Raw genomic sequence first — 25,783 nt, 5'->3', positions numbered from 1 at the left:
GAAGCCTGCAGTCCCACATTGCATTCTCTTCATGTCCTAACATGCTTTCCTTGTGGATGGATGCAGGTGAGTCCGGCTACTTACCTCAACTTTTTGGTTAAAGGGAAGGAAATTGATAAGACACATATGGGCAACTCAGACCAATATACAATGGTCCTCGGTTCAAGAATACTTACCACTGAAGAACCCTTTATGTTACCCCTGAGAGGATTTTAACACATATTGATGTCTTTTGGGAGGTTCCATGAAAGGAGTACCTATTCGGATTCTGGGTTGTCCACTGTAACTTGGTTATTATACAAACAAGATAGAATTAATAGATAATCTAGGTTAAACCATGTTTTGGACAGACTAGAATTTAGGACTAGGGGAACTGTAAGGAAGGACAATGTTTGAATTCTCCACTTTAGGGAGGTAGCAAGCTAAGGGTGTCCACTTCCGGACCACTTTCGGGTGAGTGTGACACCCGCTCGAGTGAAAATACAAAGGTTTTGCTTCGGTGTGAAATACCTTGATCGAGGTATTGTCTCCAATGAAACTCACACACGAGGACAACCGAGCCAAGCCAATACCTCGATCGAGGTCCTAGACTTTCTTTCACCGAACTGAGCCTGTACCTCGATCGAGGTCTCATGGCATGTCACTTATACCTCGATCGAGATATCGTGGCAAGCCAGCTATACCTTGATTAAGGTATTGTGGCAAGTCCACATACCTTGATCAAGGTATCGTGGATAGATGACTTCGATCGTGTCAAATACCACGATCGAGATATGTTTCATCCAACATGGCAGATGACATACCTCGATCGAGGTATCGTGGCAAGTCTAGAAACCTCGATCGTGGTATGCTGGACCGATGACTTGGCTGCATGTCCAATACCACGATCGAGGTATGTGGCATCGGGCTGGCAGCTGACATACCTCGATCGAGGTATTGAGGTATGATGGAGCGATGTGTATGCAGCATGTCAAATACCTCGATTGAGGTATCGTGGCATGTCTATACCTCGATCGAGGTATGATGGATCGATATGTATGTGGTATGTGAAATACCTCGATCGAGGTAGTGAAACCCTAAATTTTCGTATATAAAGAGAGGGACCCCTCTCATTCTTCATACCTCGATCGAGCTCCTTCTCATCAAAATCGATGGATTTGCGGGAGCTCGACGGAATTGCGACAGCGACGGACAATGACGGAGATGGACGGAGCGAGAGATTCCAAGTAAGGTTTTTTTAATATAGCATTTTTTTCTGTAAAAATTTATTTAAATTTTAGTTTATAGGAATATCTAATTTAATTATAAAATATTTCAAAATTTCAAATGCATTTTAAAGTTTTTTTAAAAAATTTTTTATTACGTAATTTTTATTTAAAATGTGAAAATGTATATATTTTGTTTTTTAAAATCATCTATTAAAAAAAAAGAGATTAAAGTTATTTTTTAAATTAGTGCTATTTTTATTTAAATAAAAAAACATTTAAATTTTATTTTTAAAAATCATCTTTAAAAAAAAGAAAATAAGAGTTTAAGGTAGCTTTTATGTTATTTAAGTTAGTGAAGTTTTTATTTAAATGTCAAAAAGTATATATTTTGTTTTTTAAAATCATCTATTAAAAAAAAAAGAGATTAAAGTAGTTTTTATGTTATTTTTTAAATTAGTGAAGTTTTGAATTAAATATAACGTTTAAATTTTGTTTTTAAAAATCATCTATTAAGAAAAAGAAAATAAGAGTTTGAAGTAGCTTTTATATTATTTTAGTTTATAGGAATATCTAATTTAATTATAAAATATTTCAAAATTTCAAATATATTTTAAAGTTTTTTTAAATTATTTTTTTTAATTACGTAATTTATTATTTAAAATGTAAAAATGTATATATTTTATTTTTTAAAATCATCTATTTATGTTATTTTTTAAATTAGTGCTATTTTTATTTAAATAAAAAAACGTTTAAATTTTATTTTTAAAAATCATCTTTAAAAAAAAAAAAAAAAGAGTTTAAGGTAGCTTTTATGTTATTTAAGTTAGTGAAGTTTTTATTTAAATGTCAAAAAGTATATATTTTATTTTTTAAAATCATCTATTAAAAAAAAAAGAGATTAAAGTAATTTTTATGTTATTTTTTAAATTAGTGAAGTTTTAAATTAAATATAACGTTTAAATTTTATTTTTAGAAATCATCTATTCAAAAAAAGAAATTATTACGGTGTGCGTTTATCTATCTTTATGTGGAATATTATAGATTATATAGTTGATTAAGAGTTGTTTCATAATTTAGATAGAGTAAATAGACCGAGTTAACAAGCTAGAGCAAGATGATCTAGTTAAGGCCTAGTCAAAAAGTTGTTTAGGGCTAGCTATTCCTAACTAGCTAGGAGCTAGTCATGCCAACCAATCATTCAACAGATGCTCCAAGTCAAGCAATATAGCCAGGGTTATCTCAATGATCATAACCTATCTCTATCCTATAAATATTGTAATTTTCTATATATTGTATACATTTCAAGATGCTATTCTACTTTAGTTTGGCATATGTTTAGAGGTGCAATTTGACTTCCACTTGCAATTATTGAGAGGTGCATTTGTCCACCTTCATGTGGAATATTCTAGGATACAGGTCTTGTCTTGGGTTATATCTTTCAAGTTAGCATCTATTCTTTGTAGTCCATTTTAGTGTATTGTACATAACATTTTCTTTCTATCACTCAGTATCTTTATATCTCTCTTCCAAAAATACACCTCTACTACATACTTTGACATGCTAGTAGAGGCCATGGTAGTCTAGAGCCTCGAAAAATGGAGGGAGCATTTAGAACAAAAGCTATTTGTTATTAATTACAGCAAGGGTGGATAGTATAGATAAGGAGAATGAGCTTGAAGAAACCGACTTTCTAAAGTAAACAACTTGTAAATAATTGTAAATATGAATTAAATTTGCAACATAGCACTATTGTAGGCATAGCCACACATTTGGCCCATCTACCGTTAGGTGCATAGGATGATCCCAACATCCTACCTCATCAAGGAGTACGTGACTAAGTGTAATCAATCAAACAAATAGAAGGGTAGGTCATGTGGCTAGCAATCCCTTTAGGTGGCACGTGAAACTATAGAAATAGGGAAATAGGGAAGGTTGTAGATCTATGTATGGATATAGTTACATAGACAAATACAAAGATTTATGTGATTCCATGAAACCTTGTCATGAGCTTTTGCAAAATTTCAATCAAAACTGGCTAGCTAAAAGTTTTCATTACGTAAATAGATTATTAAGTCATATTGAATAGAATATTATTTTCATTACCCAAATAGAATATTAATTTCCATGTGTTTTTTTTGTGCATGCACTAGCGAGCGTAGAGGTTCTGGCACCACTGTTTATATGTAGATAGCGATTTTGAGAGCTGAGATGAGGGCACTGCAGGATGCTAGGGCACCCCCTCACTTGGTTGCGAGTCTAGATTCAGTCATTGATGCTCTAGGTCAATTAGACACAGTTGAGGACATTTTGGATACCTTTCAGTCACAGGCTGAGGTAGAGATCACTGGTCATGGCTTGGATTGGAGAGCCATTCGAGAGTTGTTTGAGCGTGAGTCACCTCATAGGCAGGCCTTAGAGGATATGTTTTGGGATGGTTACACTGAGGCGATGCGACCACGATCAGGGTTGCCCTTTCATATTTTACGTTGTAGGCACCCCGTCATAGCAACACACATTTATCCGAGATATCTCATTGCGAATGGTGGTCGATTGCCTCACAACCGTCAGATAGCCAGGTCATTTGCCATGCAGTTATATGTCGAGTTTGTGCTTGGTTATCGGGTAGACTACCTTAGTACCCATCCAGGATCAGGAGCGGGACATGGTAGGATGGGGTATTAGGAGCGTCAGACTGCAGGTGTTCGACTGCAGGTGTTCGGCATCGACGTGAGGCACCAGAGCTGCACACTATCCCTACACCGACATTGTGAGATATTGGAGGACGGATTAGGGGGGATGTTCATTTAGTGGCATCATCCTTGCACAACATGGTCTCTGCCCTATCGAGATCACTTTCAATTCCACCTCCCCCACCTCCTACATCTATGGAGCCTCCCACATCTACACTACCTCCTCCCACATCTACGCCACCTCAGCATGAGTTGGAGACTCGAGATGCATGGATTGCAGAGTTGGAGGCATTGTTGGCCAAGTCTAGGGACGAGGTTAGTTATTCTGATTATTTTAGTTTATTTTTTTGTTGCGTGTTTTGAACTGAAGATTTTTGGTTAATTCTCACCATGTACGCAACATGTTTGCATCGCAGGCACATCTATTGCAATAGGATATGGAGTCTCGTGTACGACTGTTAGAGGCAGATTTGGAGGAGCAGAGGATTCGGACATGCATAGCGTACCATCGAGTAGAGCACTATATTTTGTAGTTGAGACGTATTAGTCATGATCCATCTCGCCATAGGATCGACCCCAGCGTGGCCTCATACCCCACTCCTCCTGTAGATGTGCCGACTAGGACACCCATAGATGCACTAGTCATAGCTAGGCTTCCTACCACCACTTGCATCCTTTGCCACGAGGATTTTGACACCGTAGGGTGGTTTGGACTAGGGTGTGACCACATCGTACATCTCCATTTCATGATTCGCCACATGGTGGCACGATCAGTGTGCCCTGTATGCTTTGCTGACATTGATGTGGCCACATACAGAGGACTAGGCATGGATGATCTGTATCCTGGTCATCATTAGGCCATTGATCCATTTGCCCACGTGGTCTTGACAGAGCATTACAGGGAGGAGGCACAGAGAGCTTTGCTGCAGTAGGAGGGTGCTGATACGTCAGTGGTTGCAGCGTGTGTTCCGCGACGCTTCTCATATGGTGATTGCATGCTAGATGACGAGGCACGAGTAGAGGAGGCACGCCATATTGAGCGAGAGGCAGAGCTTCAGATATCATTGCAGCAGTGGGTAGAGCAGTAGCTTGGGCAGGGCCGAGACCAGCGTCTTCTACATGTAGAGATGATTACTCACGATGGATTTGAGGCACGAGTATTTGCAAATGCACGACTTTGGGAGCTGAGGCATGCATACATAGAGGAGGCGAGGGAGGCAAAGATGGCGGCGGTGGCTCGTGCATCATGCCCTCCTCTTCATCAGGATGAGGCTGGCCCATCTCATGTAGGAGATGAGGCTGGCCCATCTGATCCGACTTTGCCTGAGGGCACACAGCGGACGGTTGGGCAGTGGGTCATATAGGAGCCACGTCAGAGGATGACTAAAGGATCATATGTGGAGTTATCAGATTCTGATTCAGGATGATTGTATAGGCTTCACACATATCTTGTTTAGGGATGCACTTCTGCACGATGATGATGATGATGTATACATTCATTTTGGTACTTTCATGATATTGTTCTTACTTTTATGATATATGAGCATTTTGGTACTTTCATGATGTTCTTCTTACTTTGTTTATCTTAGTTTATAGTTTGTTCAAATCTAACATAAACATTTAAAATTAGGAGTATGATTTTGAATTTCAGATATCTCAATTCACACATCTAATACATAAGGTATTTTAAAAATAATGCCGTGTGAGGTAATTGTAAACATTAAGCATTGAAAAAGTGTTCAAGTATAAGCTCTCTCTCTCTCTCTCTCTCTCTCTCTCTCTCTCTCTCTCTCTCTCGTGCTATCAACTTTATCAGTTTGAATATCATATTGAATTTCGTATATATCAATGCTTGCAATTATTACACTAAACTTAAGAGTAGTGCGAAGTTTCATCCCCACGTGCATATTTAAAATTAGGAGTATGATTTTGAATTTCAGATATCTCATTTTACACATCTAATACATAAGGTATTTTAAAAATAATACCGTGTGAAGTAATTGTAAGCATTAAGCATTGAAAAGGTGTTTCAGATACCTTCCATATGGCACATACCAAATCAGTTGGAGACCAAATCTTGCGTAGATGTAGGTCTAGGATAGCCTAAGAGCCTTGCAGAGTTTCATCCCCAACAGATAAGTCCACATGTGTATGTGGTTAGTACGTGCACCATTTTTCATGCGTAGTCACTAGTAGGGATTATAGAAATGTACGCATTATACCTTCCACGTGGCACATACCAAATCAGTTGGAGACCAAATCTTGCATGGATATAGGTCTAGGGTAGCGTAAGAGCCGTGCAAAGTTTCATTCCCAACAGATAAGTCCACGTGCATATTTGGTTAGTACGTGCACGAATTTTTCATGCGTAGTCACTAGTAGGGATTGTAAAAATGTACACATTATACCTTCCACGTGGCACATACCAAATCAGTTGGCTCCCAAATCTTGCGTGGATGTAGATCTAGGGTAGCCTAAGAGCCGTGCAAAGTTTCATCCCCAACAGATAAGTCCACGTGCGTATTTGTTTAGTTCATGTGCCATTTTTCATGCATAGTCACTAGTAGGGATTGTAAAAATGTACGCATTATACCTTCCACGTGGCACATACCAAATCAGTTGGACACCAAATCTTGCGTGGATGTAGGTCTAGGGTAGCCTAAGAGCTATGCGAAGTTTCATCCCCAATAGATAAGTCCACGTGCGTATTTGGTTGGTACGTGTGCCATTTTTCATGCCTAGTCACTAGTAGGGATTGTAAAAATGTATGCATTATACCTTCCACGTGGCACATACCAAATCAGTTGGAGACCAAATCTGGCGTGGATGTAGGTCTAGGGTAGCCTAAGAGTCGTGCAAAGTTTTATCCCCAACAGATCAGTCCACGTGCATATTTGGTTAGTACGTGCCGGAATTTTTCATGCATAGTCACTAGTAGGGATTGTAAAAATGTACGCATTATACCTTCCACGTGGCACATACCAAATCAGATAAGTCCACATGCGTATTTGGTTAGTACATATGCCAATTTTCTTAGTCACATTTTTCAAATGTCCTAAAGCACAAAACACAATTACAACATTACTACTAATAAACAATTTTTTGTTTTACAAAAACAACAAATCCCATTGAGAAGACAACGGACATCATGTATAAAATAGAATCTAATACAATGATGTGTATGAACGTGTATAAAACCATGCTAGTGAAATACAAAATATGAGTCCATGAAAATTACAATGGTATGGTCACACAGTGAGCCTATAGATACATATCGAATACAAAAATATGTAATCAACTAGTGATACCCAAAAAAAATCTATTTGATCAACTGATGATCCCAAAACTATGATATGTAATGTGCTACTCCTCAGGATCGGCTCTCATGCCAATAGTTGCAAGTATGCTCTCGTGATCCTCCACTGCAAGGCACCATCGTGGAGTGGATGTCGCCTTACGAGTGCGAACATGACTCAAAGTAATCTTGATCGCAACAACAAGATGAGAATACATGTATGCCTCCTGATCTACCATGTACTCCTAGAACTCAATATAGCGACCATGCCTCTATATCTGCTGAAAATAGTGGCCACCTACGATCATGTTGTGAGCATTGAAGTGCATCCCATGCCCATCTGCTATATCCTCATTCAGCACACTCTTCACCGTAGAGCATCGCAACAAGTAATAATCCACACCTCCTCATTGCCCTTCGAAGCAATGACCGCGAAGATATCACCAATACATAAAATATCTGTAAGCTGGTCATAATCTCTAGAGGAACTGAATCCCGCATCCTGATCATCATGTACCTCCTCCCAAGGCTAGAAGGGAGAAAGCGCTCGCCATGCCCATGGATCGGCCCATGGTATCATGGAGCACCCTCCCCAATCATCATCAATGCATGTAGAGCAAAAACATGCAAACCGTCGAGAAAAGATTGCAAGGTGAGACTCACATATGCTCCTGATGGAATGGAAATCAAGAGTGCCAGACACTGAATGACAATCAAAAGGCCTAGACCGATCAAGACTCCCAATGTCCACGCACCAAAAATATCGGCTCACCACCCTATCGTCACGCGACTAAAAGGAGGACATAGCACTAGTGGATAAGTACTGGCTGCACCACCGCACCACATCATGTGCATCCTTGAAGCGATTAGCACTGTGACGCAACTGGTATCGACACAAAGCACGCTTCACACAAGCACCTGCACCATCGTGCTCTCCCTTACCATGCCCTGTCTCGAAGTAGCTCCATGTGATCCAAATGCCTGTCTCATGGTGCCATCTGCAGAACCAATAAAACTGTCTGAAACATTTGAACTGACCACCACAGCCGTCTGACTGCCATGTGACACCATGATCCCTCAAGAAACTATCATGCAAAGTGAAGCAATGCTGCACAAAATGGGCATCATGCGATCAATCATCACTAATGTAGAAGTGATACTCTCGCACAATGACGCGTGAGTCCATGGTGCTATCAATCCCATCCACATGAGCCTGTGCATGACGATAGCTAATGTGCACAAATATAGCAACCTGCAATATGGCATTGAAAAAAAAAAGACTATTGAAATAGTTCAATATAATGAGGCCATAAAAAAACCAATAACTCAATCACACATCACCTGTTTCGAGAAATAATACTCCGATTGGATCTCATGCTGTGGTGCAAAGGTATAATTCTCCGCAAAGTCCACCATTGAGACAACCACCCCTATAGGAAATGTCCTCAAACATGCATGGAATTGATGATCCTCCCACTTCGCAATGTGCGAGTGGCGTATGTAGCGGTACAGCTTCCCTCGAGCTGTGGTGTCTCCTTCCCCACAAGCTGCAACCTCCTTGACTGTGCACCACCATCTAATGTCAAGGTACTGTACTCGTACTGCTGCTAACGAACCATCTGCATGTCACAAGTATCTAGTGCAACTCGTGGCACTCTAGCAAAGTCACCACACAAAGTACACCTGCATTCCACACAATCAAGGGAGTGGAATCGCCATCTCGTGTACACAATATGGAATGAATGAAGTCACGAGGGCTAGTAGGAACCACTTCCCTATGACCATCAAGGGAACGGAATACGTCATACATCAATCCAAAATCCACATGGTAGTGACAACAACATGTGTCACGCTCTTGAGAGCATCGCACAAACCATGGCCTGCATCGCTCAAATGACCTCTGCCCAATCCTGAACACCGGGTGCGCCTCTACAAACTGAGTGTACAACTCATTCTGGGTACATTATGCTCAATGTACACACCGCGTGACACCCTCTTTTGCAATGCCTTCTTGAATACCAGGGATGCTCTGCAATGCTCCTCCCAAAACTGCTATATGAAGGACCTAGTGGAATCATCCAACAATCGACCGCTGCGAGGTGTGCGACCAGTGGAAGCCCAACGAGCATTAGTCTCACTATCCTCTAGACTCTACCTCCTAATCATGCATGCTCGCAACGTGCGCAGTGCAATCTGAAGAAGACATGAAGCAGTACACACATGGCCTATCATATGAGGTCTACTAATGGCAGCCACAATAGCACGACGTGCTGCCAAGGCATCACTAGAGTTCCTATGCTTAATAGAATCATAGGAATGTCGAACACTGTTAAGGACCTTGCTACATACCACCCTATCTCTACATGCACCAAGACCAGCAAGGCTCCTACACTCTTCCAAGTCAGGGTGATCAATCAGGGACGTGAGAAGAGCAGACTACGAAGCTGGTGTGAGGTCACTAAAAAAAGACTACACGATATTGCTAGTACGACGACGGATAGTGGACTTCGGCAAGTCACGTCGTGAAGCAACACTGTTGCTGCAAGGTGGGGCAAGGGGATCAATGGGAGATGGTAGGGTGGAGGGGGGAAGGGAGGCACCAAGGGGAAGGGGGGGAGGGGGAGGGGGACAGGGGAGGGTGGAGGGGGAAGAGGTAGAGGTGGAGGGAAAAATATAGATGGCTAGGGGAAGGGCAGAGGTTGGAGATAGGGGAGCGGATGAGGATGTGGAGGGGGGGACAATGGAGGTGGGGGTGGGGGTGGGGGTGGGGGTGGGATGTAGAGGTAGAGGTGGATCGGTGGTGGCAGTGCGAGCTCTTGCTCAGGAGGCTCTCTTGTGCTCACGAGCCTTCCGCATGCGCTCCTCGTCAATGAGATTTGGGGGGGGTTCCTACATCTTTCACGTCTACTAGCTCTACGGCTTTGAGGACCCACTCTCAATGAAAGTAGGATGGGAGGTGTGACAAATTGATGGGGAGGCAAGAATGGCTAAGAATGGGTGAAATGAACCAAAACGTGGTGTCTAGAGAGCCTCAACTCATCCACTAGATTGCTCTTGATTATTATTAGTCGAGAAGGTGCTAAGATTGAAAATAATTGGCTACTAAATTATGTTAGATTTTGTTTTGAAACTAATTTTTGTGGTTAATCCAAATACCTCGATCATGGTCGTAAACCTCGATCAAGGTATTCTATGCTTCAGTCATACACATCGATAGAGGTATTCTATGCTTCGCTCATAAACCTCGATCGAGGTATTCTATGCCTCACGCACACCGTCGTCATAAACCTCGATCGAGGTATTCTATGCCTCAGTCATAAACCTCGATCGAGGTATTCTATGCCTCACGCACATCACAGTCATAAACCTTGATCGAGGTATTCTATGCCTCACGCACATCGTGGTCATAAACCTCGATCGAGGTATTCTATGCCTCACACACATCGCGGTCATAAACCTTGATCGAGGTATTCTATGCCTCACGCACATCGTGGTCATAAACCTCGATTGAGGTATTCTATGCCTCACGCACTCAAATCACATGCATGTATAACTTACCATGCATGTTGATGATGTGGCTCACCATCATCATGATGCGTATACATGTGGCTAATGTGGCACCATGCATGGTGATGATGTGGCAATATGGTGTGGAATATATGAGCCTCTTCCATGACGTGGAAATGTGATGTGGCATGATGAGTTGGCATTCATGAGGTGGTAGATTGACATGACAAATTGAGGTGGAGGGATTGGTGATGTGGCAATGTTGACGAGGTATGCCAAGGTGGCAAGGTGTGATGACAGGGCTCCAAGAGTCCCTATGATGTGGAATGATGAGGTGGCACATGTGGTAGCACGTGTGGCAATCTAAGGTGACATGGCATGGAGTGATGTCACATCTCCTTGATGACATGGCACCATGCGGTCTAACAACGTGGCATGGTTGCAAGGCAAAAATAGATGACTTAGCCTTTCACATGGGCAGGATGCACACTCGAATGGCTTGCCACTAGGGTCGGTGATGCTCCTAGTGTACCTCACCAAGCTTAATACCAAGCCTACCTTGTCTTGGTATTAGGCTTGGGTGGCCCTTTTTCCCCCACAAAAGGGAGATTCCACTCTTGGAGGCCATATTGTATGTTTCCCTTACTCAAATTTAACCAAAAATTTTTCCTCGTATTCATCATGCAGAGGACTAAAAATATTGACATTTTTGAAATGTTTGGTCATGTTTGAGAATTACTAGATTTATTTTTTATATTCTTTATTGATCCTCTGAGGAGTAAAAGTAAAAATAAAACTTCAATCTTCCTAAATCTAGCCGTTGGATTTGGGATTTGATGATTGAATCACACATCCTTATGTGCCTACTAACCTTCCATTGAATTGGATTTGCTTAATTATTCAAAATACTAAAAAAATGTGGTGTGCTACTAAAATGCATGTATTTTATAACTTTATTTATTATAAATAATTATTTATAATTAGATAAATAATTCAAATAATTACCAATAAATCAACTTAAGCTCTACATAATGTAAAGAGACCACCGACAAAGTTTCAATAACATTTAATCTAAAATGAGTGAGAAATTTAGAATTTAATATGACACTCTCTATTTGTGACAAAGGTGTGACCGCATGGTTCAAAGAAATTTTTTGTGTGTGCATCAAATTTTCAATCAGATTATACCATTGTGTGCATAATAGCATGTGTGATGTTGTGTCTGAAGACTTCAAAGACTAGATCCATAGGGAAGTACGTGAGATTTGCATTTTTGTGTGCTAAAAAGCTTGTTTTTCCACCTCCTAAGGATTGGGGAGTGAACAAAAAGTGGACACCCTTAGCTTGCTACTTCCCTTTATATATAAATGGTATACAGTTTTAACATGAAAAACTTGTCCTAGTAATGTTTGTCCAATGGAAATACATAGGAGCATCAACCTTGAATGCAGGATACACTACTCTAATGCATGTATTGCACAATGGAATGCATTAACAACATGGAAATGAGGATGCATTGGATGTAAAGGGCATTTTTATACATGCGAACCAAGAGTATGTAGTAGGGAAGAAATAGATTATACTGTTTTAGTAGGTAACACACACACATACATTTCCTACCCCTTCCTCCTTTTGTTTAAACCCTTGTTCCTTTATCTTCCCACCTTGTTTCTGCCCCCCCCCCCCCTTTCCCCCCCCTCCCTATTCACCCCTACTTCCCTTAATTATCCCTAATTTTCCTTATTTATTCTCCCTTTTATAATACTTTCTCCCAATTTCTCTCAAATCTTTTTTTATTAAAGAAAAATAATAAATTCTTCCTTTTCATTTTTCTTTCTTTTAAGCATCTCTCCTATGACCTTCATTCATTTATTCCCTCTTAATATCCCTTATTTTCCCTATTTATTAATTGTCACTCATTTTTCCTTTTCTTTTCTCTTCTCCCTAATTTTCTTATTTATTAAATTTATTTCTATATTGTTTTCCTTTTTCAAAAGAATTTACCTACCTTAATTTTTCCTTTCTTTTTGTTTTTCTTTAATATTTCTTATCTCCTTTCCTGTATTTTTTCCTTTTTTTTCCCATCTCTTACTCCTTTCCCTTTCTATCCTTTATTAAATAACCCCCTTTTTCCTTTTTTATTAATCATCTTTTATAGTTTCTCTCTTTAACTCCATAAAATTTTCCCTTGTTGTTTCCTTTTTTCCTTAATATTTTCCTTTATTCTATTTCTCACTATTTTCTTAATTTCTATTTTCTTGTTTAAATTTTCCATTCTATATTTTTTCCTATTTCTTGTCTTCTAATGTCCTATTTTCCTTGTCTTTATTAGCTCTACTTAATTTTTTGAATCCGTTTTTCTACTTTTTCATTACTCTTAATAAACCACTTTTGGAATAATTTAAAAACAAACGTATACTAATATCCTATCATTAACAAAAACCCCTTACATTTTCCCCATCTATTTTTTCCTAATTTGTTCCACTTCCATTGTTAGTTTTTTACTTTTACTCATTTTTTACATAGTTAAACAAAACAACCCCCCCTCCCACGCCATGTGTTGGCTTCCTCGCCCTGCAACTCAGGCTGCACGACTCTCTAGCTCCCTGGACCCTAGATCTCAGCATATCATTAATCATGATGCAATCCGCCAATAAAAGGAGAAGTTAGAAATAATTGAGAAGGGAGAGGGAGATAAAAGAGATAAAAAGGGAAGAGGGGGGAGGGGTGGGGGGGATAAAGAGAGGTAGATTAAAATAAAAAATTAAGGGGGGGAAAGAGAGGAGGGGTTTTAAAGAAAAATAAGTAAAAAATTAAAAAAGGGGGGGGTGTGGAAAATAACAAAATACAAAAAATTAAAAAACCTGAGCGTCCCTGAGAAGATGGAGGAAGGCACAGGAGTCAAAGGTTGTGGGAGTCATGCCAAGGGTCATGTTACACGTGTACGAGGGGGAATTAAGGGTGCCGCCAACAAGAAGACCGCACCTTAGTTGAAGGAAAGAAGCTTGGAGCTACTGCCATTTAGACAGGTGGGTAGCACAGGAGATACGTGGACATAAAGAAGGCTTTGGATATTGAACTCAACACAAGTACCACACAGGTGGGGGGGGCGATGGTCGATTCATAGGGGTATTCAACAAGTGCCAACAGCAAGGTGTGAAGGACTAGGCTATAGGGGGCATATGCGATGGGTTACGAGTTGGATAGAATAGAGGGAGAGTTCAAGCCTTAAATAGGTGGGAGGGTGAGCAGTTGGGGATTTAGCGATATAAGGAGCTAGGGAGGCCAAAGGTTGGGGACGTGTGCAGGGAGGATAAAAAAGCCAAAAAATATAGAAAGGCAGGCTGGGGAGGGGGGATTTTTTTTAAAGGTAAAAAGTTAATTCAATAGAGAAAAAATAGTCGTTTATTAGGAAAAAATATTTTGCTGATCATATAAATTTATCTATTTTTAAACCTTTTAAACTTCCCTTCCCCAATCTTTTTAAAGCCCCCCTCTTTACTATAATTTTAGCTTTCTTTATAGGTTTTTTCTCATGCTATTTTCCCCACCCCCCCTAGTCCTAAATATATTTTTAAAGCTTATGCCATTACTTTAATTTTGCTCCCTTCTAACCCTTAATTTTCTGTAAATTCCCCCTCTATTTTCTTTATTAAACTTTTCTACCTATTTCTTCCTAAGCTATCAGTTTCCCTTACTTTCCCAAAGAAATTCCCCCCCGCAGTTGTCATTTTTTGTGTTGCTCCCCATTTTGGTCGTGGGGGAGATTGTTGGAATTATTGTCTAGGTTAGTACGACCTCATCGGGAGATGTATTTTGGGTTTAAGGGTTTTAGAGGGGCGCAAGGTTCATTTTGTATTTGGTGACTATTTTGGTTGGTTAATGGACGTGCAAAATCATCTGTGATTGGGCAACAGACGAACTGCAAGATGATTGGCTATTGTTGGTGTTAGTACAGTGCATGGATCTCATGTGGCGATTCACTATGAGGATCTGAGGTAGTAGCTATGGATTGAGGCGGTAGAGAGAAGTGTCTAGCACTATCTACAAATACGTGTTATGATGAAGGGCATAGTGCTTTTGTCTAGGTCGTGACAGCTCATGTGTATTGGAGCTCTAATGAGAGTCATCGAGAGTGTCTTCACAGCTCTATAGTTAGAAGAAAGAGCAGCTGCTCTGTCTTAGGAAGTCTTAGTTGATTGAAGTTATTGAGCAAGCTATGCTTGCAGTAGAGATGTTGTAGAGTCTTTTGTCATTGGAATAAGGCCTGTAGGCATGAGCTGAATATAGAGTCGAGGGTCTATTCTCTATATTGCAATATCTTTCTATAGTGCAAGCATTCAAATGAGTAGAGCTGAAATTTTATAACGCATGTGATTATCTGAGAGGTCTCTATCAAGGCTAGCTGTGATGAGTCATTTTATGTGCTACTGTCAATATGCAATTACCCCCAGCTTAAAAAAATGATTATATCCTTAATACATTAAGGGCAGAGTTCCCTTTGCCATTTGAGGAGTTTGATTTTGATAATTGTCGGATGTAAATTATGGCCCAAGTGCTGAAGTCACGGAAAGTTCAAATCCGCAGGAAGGCAAAGGCTAGGGAATCGAAGCCTGCTTGGGTCCACCTGGAAGATTGAAAAATTGTGAAAAAGAATTAAAGGATCCTCAAAAATATGATCAACAAAAGAAGGGGGCATATTGGACATAAAGGCCCTTCATCCACAAAAGTGATATGCGACGAAAGGGTGGATGGTTTTCTGGTTGCCAGGCCCACAAAATTTGGATCCAAGTTGCGAACACGGTTGCCATCTTCAATGTGTTGGAGGGCGCTCATGCTTGCTAAGAATACACAGTGGAGATGCGGCATTGCTCCTCATAGGCATTTTTGAGGTCTTGCCTTTGGTTGGCTTGTTGGAGAATGGCATTTAGGTGATTGACTTCAACTTGCAGGCGCTCATTCTCGCTCATCACCTGTCGATACTCAAACATTGTGTCATGCACTATGATGCTCGAAAAGGTGAGATCTTCCCACGCAGCGCTTTGCATTGCAGCTTGTGAACCCTCAGCATGTGGCCCTCTACACCTTCATCTTTCGCAACTTCATGCATGTTCATAAATAATTCAGAACTCGTCACAGAAACTACACAAGCGCACAATATGGCTAATGAGTACACTCTATATGATATAATAATAACAACAATGGACATGTAACAAAATGGCACATACTTCACTTAGGGCTTCCCACGTTAGCAGGTGGTGTTGCAACAACAAAAACATCGATGGCTTGTGATTGCACTGGACTTTTTCCCCGTGTCCTAGGATTGTTAGCAAAATCTATGGGCACGTCCAACACAAACTTTGCATATAACATCTTTGCAAAGTAAAGTGGCATGTCCCCACTATGAGGCTTGTCAGACTTGATCATGCAGTGAATATAGTATGCATTATCCCTCATAGCGTGGTGGCAGCAATTCTTGATGGGCCACCGTCCATGTGCGGCATCGGCGTAATGCCATACTGCTGCAATGTCATCTTTGGAGACCATTGCATTGATGCGGTTGCATTTTCAACCATTTGGATCGATAATGAAAAATGCTTGCATTGGCAATTGCACGTGCCTCATCTCTTCTTGTTGATAGGAGGATAGCATCAGACACATCCATCATGTGCTTCATGGCTTGCTTTTTCCTCATGCTTGGATGTTGAGATGCATATGCAGCTTGCATTGAACGCTGCGATGCGGATGCCATGGTGACTCGTGAGTGAGGGAGCAAGAGAAGATCTAACTTGACCATGTGAGATCAGGTGAGCGACTTGTTATTGAAACATTTAATTATAACATGCTTATGCTAACCATACCATATAAGAGTTTATCTAACTAACAGAATTATGGATTGACCACGATCGATTAAATTGTACAAATAAAAATGGCAAACTCTGATAAGTTGTCACATTTTTAAACCCACACTAAATTTTTTGAAAGAGATTAAACTTTGGCAATCATAGTGCATGCCACAGCGATCATATGGGTCAGTCTCAAAGCAGATGTAGCTTTTATTCAACATGTCTTCATTTCCTCAATGGGTCGCATTGCCATATCCTCATTTACATTGAAACTATGCAGTTTTGTTAAAATTACACCCATGGAAGTTCGCTCCTTTGGATCAATATTGCAAAGCACGTTCTCACAATCAACCAAGAGCTTGATTGCAATGTCACCCTTCATGGAGTTGTCACTGAGAGCATCTGCAACATCTATGAGAAAGTTGGCAATTTGCCAAAATAGCCATCTAATGGCAAAGCAATCTGACTCCGGTGCCCATGCACCCTTCGAATTTGCTTGGGTAGTAATACTGGCATATAATTCCGATGCTAACCATGGAAATGCCCTAGGAGGAGCAAAAGGTGGGTCTTGTGGATATCGACTTTCGGTCCAGTGGAGGCTTCTTCCCCAATCAATAATCCCCACTCAGATAGACATGTCATCCGTCGTGAAGTCTAGCATGTAGTTGGTTGCTTGCAGATCGGTGTGCACATATCTTTGCTGGTGAATTGCTTTCAAACCACTGGCAATAGCAGCGGCAATGGACAAGGCATGATGATAAAATAACCTTGCTCACAACTTGGTGAGTGGAGATTTCCAGTCAAAGCAAGGTTTTTCTCTGGGATGTGTGGTCTTAACCCATTGCACATATGTCCCACATTGCTATGGGAGACACAAACATATCATGCACACTTACACCATTAAAAAAGGGAGTGACAACCAATTACTCTTGGGTGTGTGAGTACCCCAATACTCAACAGACATCTCTATGGACAACTGTCATCGCTAGCTCATTCTTTAGTGCCAGATGAGCATGGGCATTGTCTCTATTACTCCTCTTGCCAGCATACCACTCTGTTGGTCTAAGACCTGGGACACCCACAATTTCTATCATGAATACCTTCCCTTCTCCTCCCTTGCCCATCGGTTCATGCAAGGTCAATGCTTGTAATGGAAAGTGTACTGTGTGGGAGCATGTGTCGGCAAATGGAGTACATAGTTCTATCTGTGCTCTCCCTTCAACTTGCATGGGTCGGCATTTGCTTTTGGACCACTAGCCATCTTGGTCATATGGACTAGGGCACTAGCTGTTGCCTTTCTCTAAATTTAGATGTTTGTGATGCCTTCCATTCAGTCGTCCAGAGTGCAAGCTTCACCTCTCCACCATTGTTAGGCAAGGCTACATTGCTCACCTTCTCGTATAATCCCCACATGGCCATGGATGTGATGATGACCATGATACGAGAGAGGAGGATGATCATGAGATAGGAGATACATATGTTAAGGCCATTACCCGTGAGGCCAAGGCTACCATTGGTGATGCTAATTTCGATGAGCACATGAGTAGCACAAGTAGTAGTGGGTTGAATGTATTTGTAGATCTAAACACTTGTTTGGATTTTGAAGTAGATAGTTTGGCAAGGGTTGATCTCATTGAGGATGAGATTGAACCGTAGCCCATCATTGATATTGGCAAAACTATTTTACATATTGTCTCATTCTCCTCACCTCACTTGATTCTTGTATATGTGGGCTTGCAAAAAAGCATTGATGTTTTTGTTAAAATTATGTGCTTTGGTAATCATGGGCAATGTTTGGAAAGCAATGATATACACCAAAATCTCACTTTCTGTATTCTCTGGGTGGTTTGCGTCTAAATACACGTCTAATTTCCAGTGTAAACGCGCAAATAGATGCGCTGATAAACGCAATGTTAGACGGGCCAGTATTTTCTCAGTTTAGACGTGCAAATAGACGTGTTAATACATGCACAAATAGATGCGTTGATAAACGCAATGTTAGACGGGCCCGTATTTTCTCAGTTTAAACGCACAAATAGACGTGTTAATACACGTGCAAACAGACGAGCTATTAGACGCGCTATTAGATGCGCCCGTAATTCCTCTACTCAAGCAACGCCTATAGATGCGCCCGCTATTTTATGCGTCTATCTCCAAACACTCAAGGGATAAATTGATCAAGTATCACTTTCACCTCCGACCATGTCATTCGCGGGCCAGCTCGCATAAAGAAGGTCATGTATTTGGGATATCATTTGAACGTGTAGAAATTTTGAGCTTGCATGGGCTCAGATTTCTTTATCACTCAATCCTATCAAGTGCTCGATCGTTGTCTTACGGGTAAGCATTTGAATCTCAATCTTCAACTGCTTTTGCATTGCCATCAAAGATGGGTGTGTAGACAGTGTAGTGATCTAGTGCATGCAACAATTGTTTTGTAAGTGCTCAAACTTCAAAATAAAGAACATTCAAAATACACATGCAAAATAAAGAACATTCAAAATACACAATGCAGGTGTAAACTAAATTTCACTCAAAAGCAACATGCAACATGCAACATCGTGAACGTTTTTGAAATACTTCTGATCCTTAGAAATAAACTACTAACTTTCTAAGCTAATGGTATATTACGTCAAGTAATTCATGATTTTGCAACATAATCTACTACTATAGCAATCACTACACGATCTTCTACTATTATAGCATGAATTCCATAAAGTCAGTATTGAGTGTCTATCTATCAGCTAGTGGAGGTAAGGACAAAAAACATATAACAGCATCACATAACCAAGATGATCTAGATCAACTTTTCCAATCATACATCTGGTTGGGAAGAGTATTATCGAGAGGAACTGGCCAGCAAAAGCGGGCCATCATCTAGATAAGACTTAGCTGTAGTAACAACTATGTACATAAATAGATATGATATATAAGAAGATCGAAGCAGGGGGAATCGGCTGGCAGATGCGAGCCATCACTCGGCTTTGATCTTTGCTATTATACACATCAGTCGAGGCGAGGCAAGTACGACCGGCCGAAGCAGATCATCTCCTGGCTTGACTGATACATAAACAAACATCTCTCCCTCTCTCTCTTTTACTCTCCCTCTCTCTATTTTCCTCTCTCTCTTTTACTCTCCCTCTCTTTCCTCTCTCTCTCTTTTACTCTCCCTCCCTCTCTCTCTCTCTCTCTCTCTCTCTCTCTCTCTCTCTCTCTCTCTCTTTCAATCCCTGTCTTTCCCTCTCTCAAATAGCCTACTGACAGTCAGCTAGGCGAGGTGAAACCAACCAGTCGAGGCGGGTCATCACCTAGCCCGACTGACCGACTCTAAAAGCTCTAGAATCTCACCAAAAGGTAGAAAGTGGGAGCTGCAGTGGGAAAGCGATAGGTTTGGAAGGGCAGCAATCTTCTTGTACCACGCGGTATCTCAATGTACAAGATTTCTTATCCTTCCCAATCGGACAATCTAGGCTATCACACATGCCGATTGGACACGTACTGCACGATACAGGCAGGTTACCGACGGTGTTTACTGGTGCCCTAATAAATACCATCGGTATAGATGAGGGACCGTGTGGGGCAACTGATACCCCTTGGTATGGCTTATAGCTACTGCACGGTGTCCTCATAATCATACCATGCGGTAAGGGCGCACACTGCGCGGTGGTCTTTTAGTCGACAGTCGGTGTAAAGAACCACGTTTTTTTGCATTTAGGGCATTAGGACACGATCTTTAGTCAAAAAGTACGTATTTTTATTAAAAAAATATACTTTTTAAATCCTTGATAAGAAATTGCACCGTGCGGTATGTTCACAATACCGCTCGGTATGTACCCAAAACCCGCACGGTACATGAAGTAATCAGTGCAATATATAAATCACCGCATGGTATAGGTAAACATTAGGCCGTATACCTGCTCTTGTATTGCACGATAAGTTGTTTTACCATGCGGTAACTGGTTGCAGCCAGTCTCGGTAAAAAAACATGACGGGGCCAGTTTAAATTGCTCCAAGGGGGTCAAAAAACATTTAAAACGTTTTAATTCACCGATTTAAAACACCCATTTTAATTCCCTCACAAATCCCTACAAGGCATAATCCTAGCTCTATGGACTTGCCACTATCCATCAAATGACATTATAACCAATGGTGGCATATTGTTAACCAATTGGCTAACATGGGGTTACCATTATTCCAGACATCTACCTCCCTAATTTGAAGAGTAAGAAGGAGATATTTGCAATCCTCATATGTGAGCAATAAAAGGGTGATTTTGTCGCATTGTGCTATCTATACCTTGTCGAAATCATGTCACTTGGAGAGAGAGAGAGAGAGAGAGAGAGAGAGAGAGAGAGAGAGAGAGAGAGAGAGAGGTTGAATCTATCTAAGGCATGATTTTATTTATTATTAAGTCAAGGGAGGAATGCCCTTGGAATGAATTTTACTTCCTTTCAGATCCTTTTTTGTTGAAAGGTTTTCAATTTTTAAAAGTTGAATTAGAAAACAACTCCTTTTGGCCACATGTGATACACTAACATTTTGTAGTGAACCTCATGAGGTGGAGTGTAAGCTAAACCATTGAAAAGGCAATCAAGCCATATCTTCTACCACCCTTAAAATTTTCCCAATATCTCATATACACTTAAAATGCGTTTCACATTCTCCCAATTTATCATTAAAAATTTGGTACCTTTTCCTTTACAGGTCAAATAATGGCAAACCCCCAAAAGTTACAATTTACGATAATCTTTCTTTTAAACATTTCAACTAGGTCAATTCTTAAAAAAATTCCCTTAACTTGATAATAAACCTCCGATTATGAAGGGTAATCTCGAGGCACGTGTAAAGAGTACCATAGTGATTGTAACTTGGGCAATTATTTTGGGACATTCTCTTGGAAAGAGGAAAATTTAGACATGTCCTTTCGAGGATCGTGCCATGTGGATAGAACTTTGTAGGTGCCATCTGGATAGAAGTTTCGAGGTACATGATAAGTAGATGTAAATAGTCTTATCGTGGTTGTAGTGCTCACAAAAACCGGCTTGTACAGAAATTGAGAAATCTGGGTTGGTATTCGAGGTGGCCTTTAAATCTAAGGAATGTTTTACGTGAAACTTTCCCTTAATGATTAAGGCCTTGCAAAATATATTTTAAGCACTACCGATTGTAACTTGGACACGTGGAATTGGGATAAGAGCTCTCTCGAAAACAGGGAAATTTAGAAAAAGCTAAACATCTCCTTTCGTAGATCTCAGAGAATTGGGTTGTAGCTGTAAAGCTTCTCATTGTAGGCGTAACTGGGACAATCGAAATATAGGGATAAGGGCTGGTATGTCATATCAATCATATAGTAGTATATCATCCACGTTCTATGAATTACATGCTTTCATCACCTTTGTTCTGTGCTTCTGATTTTCCACATCCGCGTATAAGAATCCGCGTCAAACCCTTGCAAAGACGTACTTAAAAGGAGAGGGAAGCTGTGTAGTAGTAAGGTGTAAAGGAGAGCGAAGCTGTTTCGTAATAAGGTGTATCAGTATAGATTGACGATTAATTGTACTAGCTGTTGTTTCAAGCTTAGCGTTTCATGCAGCTCTCGTCTCTATGTATTTCACCAACGTGCGTACTTGCATAATAACTCAATAAGCGTGCGAGCACAGGCGATAGCAGCTAAAGTCACAAGAAAAACAACAGGGACTCTCCATCTCATTTCGACCCGTAGCCATGCAAATCTTCAGCACAATCGACCCTGCCTCGTGGGTTTCGGGCTCAGTACTACTTGCGGGTGTATTGGCCCTCTCGTTGTTATACCTAGGAATGCCAAGGAGAACTCATTCAGCAGCAGCTGAGGACGGCCGCCTGCCCCCAGGAAGAATTTCCCCCTGGACAATCGTCGGGCACACCCTAGAAACCATGTTCTCCATGTATCCTCTAGGGACTCCACCTCCTTTCTTATCTGAGTGCCTTCTACGGTAAGCTGCTTCACATGAAGTATCTAGGTTGCAACTAATTGTAATGCAACGTCAGCCTGCCCACCTGCTAACAGTTTCCGTGAGTTTTGATTCCAGTTATGGGACGGTATTCAACATTCGGCTTTTGGGTTTGCGCACAGTCGTATCCATAGATCAAGAAGTCAACAAATTCATTATGCAGAACGAGGGGAAGCTCGTCCAGATCAACTATCCTTATACATTTCGTAAAATTCTAGGTGCTTTCAGCTTCATTCAGCTGCATGGAGCTCCATATAAAGCAGCGCGTAGGTCTATTGTCTCCTTTGTCAACGTTTCCAAGCTTAAAGACAACTTTCTGGAAGACTGTCAAGACGTTGCTCTTAGGACTCTTACAGCATGGGAAAAGAAGGGTCTTGTTTACGTGCAGGACGAAGCCCAAAAGGTGATTTGGCAGAACCACTTTTACCTAGTCGATCATCACGGAAGTAGGCATTAAACAGTTTCTAACTTTCTTGAGTATATGCGTAGTTTGCGTTCGATTTCATGGCTTTGAAGCTCCTAGGTTTAAAACCTGGTGATCCCGTCGCGGAGCGGATGATGGAAGAGTACAAACATTTTATTCCAGCGATGGGGGCATTTCCTATCAATCTTCCGGGAACAGCTTATAGCCTAGGATTGAAGGTGAGGTGGCACTTTTGAGTCGAGCTTGTGAGTCCTTTGTAATTGTTTTGGTGCTGGTATAACTTGGGAGTTTTGAGATATGCTCTGCAGGGACGAAAAAACCTTCTGACGCTCATCAGAAACGTCATCGAAACAAGAAAATACGAGACCCGTGCAAATCCTAACGAGTTTTGGGTCGACCTTCTATTAAACGAGCTTGACGATGAAGGAAAACCATATCCCGAGGAGATGATTTTGGACCTGTTGCTAAGCCAGCTTTTCGGTGGTGGTGTGACAACTGCAATCGTCCTTACTTTCGCTATCAAGTTCCTCACCGACAATCCAAAAGCTCTGCAAGAAATGCAGGTCAGGTGGTGTCCTTTCTCTACCAGATAATGACTTCTGTCCTTCAATTTCTTGAGTCACAACTATCGCTTTTCCTTATCGTTGATTTATCAATGTCTGAGTTTCCTAGGAGGAACACATGAGCATTCGAAAGAAAATGGAACTGGGGGCGAAGCTATCCATCGATGACTACAAACAAATGACCTTTACTAAGAAAGTAATCAAAGCTTATATATGTTTTAATACATTTAACCAGATGTTGACAACATAGCACTGCTTTCGTGAAATAAAATTTGGTTCATTTGGGTGTCGTGAATCTAGGTGATAAATGAGACTCTTCGATTGAGCAATGTAGCGCCATTTTCACAACGGTTGGCTCTTCAAGACATCAACATAAAAGGTACCTGAGAGATATATACGACTTCTGCAAATCCTCAGAAAATGACCACATTTCGGACGCTAATCGAACAATAATTAGAAGGTGTGCTTTAATCGAAAGCCAACCCGAACATGCAGGTTTCACCATTCCAAAGAGTTGGAATGTCATGCTTTCTTCAGCCATAGCGAATCTCGATCCTACGCTCTATCCAGATCCATCCGTGTTTAATCCCTGGCGCTGGCAGCAGGTAATATTAAACCTCTAAAATTTCAATTATGTCACGGCAACTAGGAGCGGTCGTTCATACATAAACACACAGACACATATCACTCATACATACTCGAATATACATCATTCAGGTTTACCTTAGCCGTCCATCCAATTCGCCAAGCTACATATCGAGACTGCCCAACAAGATCTCACACGACAATTGTACCTCATGACTTTAATATCGAAGTAGAGAATCCATTGGCACCTCATTGGTTGTCATTGATTAAAGGTGAATGGAACTTGGGAGTCCTTAGTCCAATGTCATATTAGGAGGCTTTGCAATTATTGATGAAGGCCTACTTAAAGACCCTCTTTACAATTATTGATGAAAGCCTACTTAAAGACCCCCATCATTAATGAAAAAGTGTCCACATAAACATACATTAGTGTTCTTCTAGACTTGAAATACAAGACCTCCCAAAGAGGGAAGGATTTTAGTAGCATTGGCTAGAAGCTCTCACTTACAACTAGCTAAGATCTTAGCATGCTAAATTATTAGAGAATCATGCTATTATTTTGCTTCATATTCTTTACAGGAAGCAAGACACCCTCCGTTCTTCACACCTTTTGCATGGGGACCAAGGATTTGTCCAGGGTCCAATCTGGCTCAGCTAGAGATTGCTATATTCCTACACTATCTTGTTACTAGTTACAGGTCTATTACTCTTTGTATTATTTCTCATTAATTTCGGTGATGCATACATTTAAATATTCTCTAATAGTGTGTATCATACTTACAGGTGGGACCCAACTGAGCTTGATCATGGATTTCATACCCCTATTCTAAGGATGCTAAAGGGGTTTCCAATTCGAGTTGCTCCATTTTCAAACTTATTAGATTAGTATACATATATACAATAAAAGGAGAGCATCAATGCTCGTACACACTACAATGTGTGGTTTAGTCAATTAAATGACATACTCATACATAAATGTGTAGCTTTATTCTTTAATTTCTTTGAGCATATAAGCTTGGTAAAAGCAAGTGAGATATATTTAAGTATTTGTATGACTACCTTTGTTGCCCACTAGTAGAGCACTTTGTTGCGATGCACTATTAGCTACAGTGGCTTTTTCATTCCATCAATGTACCTCCACTTAACATAATTTAGGTTTATGTATCACCATAATGCATTCAAGAAGGTGTGGTTTCCTTCTTTCTACATTCTTGATTCCTTTATGAATTTTTAGTTCTCAATGCTTAGGCGTCAATTCCCTAAATTTCAATATTGATATTGATATGCTCAAGTCTGACTATTGCCCTTTTCGATGGAGGATGTAGATAACTTTAAAATTTCATTGAATTAAGTAGTTGCTTTGAGCTCTCAAGTTTTTTTCTCAAGCCTTTTTCTTGCCCCTTTCGATGTGCCCCATGAAGAGAGACTTTGGGATCTTAATTGACTTTTGAGGTGCTTTATGTCCTACTAAAATTACCCAAATGGAGTTTGTGGCGCGTTTGACCATCCAAAGCATATTCAATGGGTACGATACTTTGCAAAGACCTAAAAATAGGTTGTATTGATCATCCATTGTTTTGTAGCAATTTATAAAGATTTAGACATATGACATGCTTTATGACTATTCTTTACTTTCAAATAAAATTATACAATTGGTCACCCATTGATATGTATT

The 25,783-nt window shown here is 40.6% G+C and overlaps 1 protein-coding gene across 1 annotated transcript; it reads left to right on the top strand.

The window, feature by feature from the left end:
- Positions 1 to 22,270: 22,270 nt before the first annotated feature.
- Positions 22,271 to 24,994, top strand: LOC147899633 (cholesterol 22-hydroxylase CYP90B27-like). The gene is made up of 9 exons (XM_087377768.1): positions 22,271 to 22,518; positions 22,615 to 22,939; positions 23,026 to 23,178; positions 23,269 to 23,523; positions 23,633 to 23,719; positions 23,824 to 23,902; positions 24,019 to 24,128; positions 24,688 to 24,806; positions 24,892 to 24,994. Exons 1-9 carry the CDS (start codon positions 22,271 to 22,273, stop codon positions 24,992 to 24,994), a joined length of 1,479 nt encoding a protein of 492 aa, XP_087233894.1.
- Positions 24,995 to 25,783: the final 789 nt, after the last annotated feature.

Source organism: Dipteris shenzhenensis, chromosome 8, assembly GCF_047967505.1.
Source record: "Dipteris shenzhenensis isolate YYH24624 ecotype China chromosome 8, Dip_SZ_1.0, whole genome shotgun sequence".
NCBI classification, from domain to species: Eukaryota; Viridiplantae; Streptophyta; class Polypodiopsida; order Gleicheniales; family Dipteridaceae; genus Dipteris; species Dipteris shenzhenensis.
Note: the sequence above shows the minus strand (reverse complement) of the source record. Positions and strands in the feature narration are given on the sequence as shown.

What these genes read in the sequence shown, in the direction of transcription:
- LOC147899633 (XM_087377768.1), top strand. Translation starts at nt 22,271, where the DNA reads ATGCAAATCTTCAGCACAATCGACCCTGCCTCGTGGGTTTCGGGCTCA. An exon ending in TGCAGGACGAAGCCCAAAAG is followed by an intron (nt 22,940 to 23,025) that starts GTGATTTGGCAG and finishes GTATATGCGTAG; the next exon opens with TTTGCGTTCGATTTCATGGC. An exon ending in AAATGACCTTTACTAAGAAA is followed by an intron (nt 23,720 to 23,823) that starts GTAATCAAAGCT and finishes TCGTGAATCTAG; the next exon opens with GTGATAAATGAGACTCTTCG.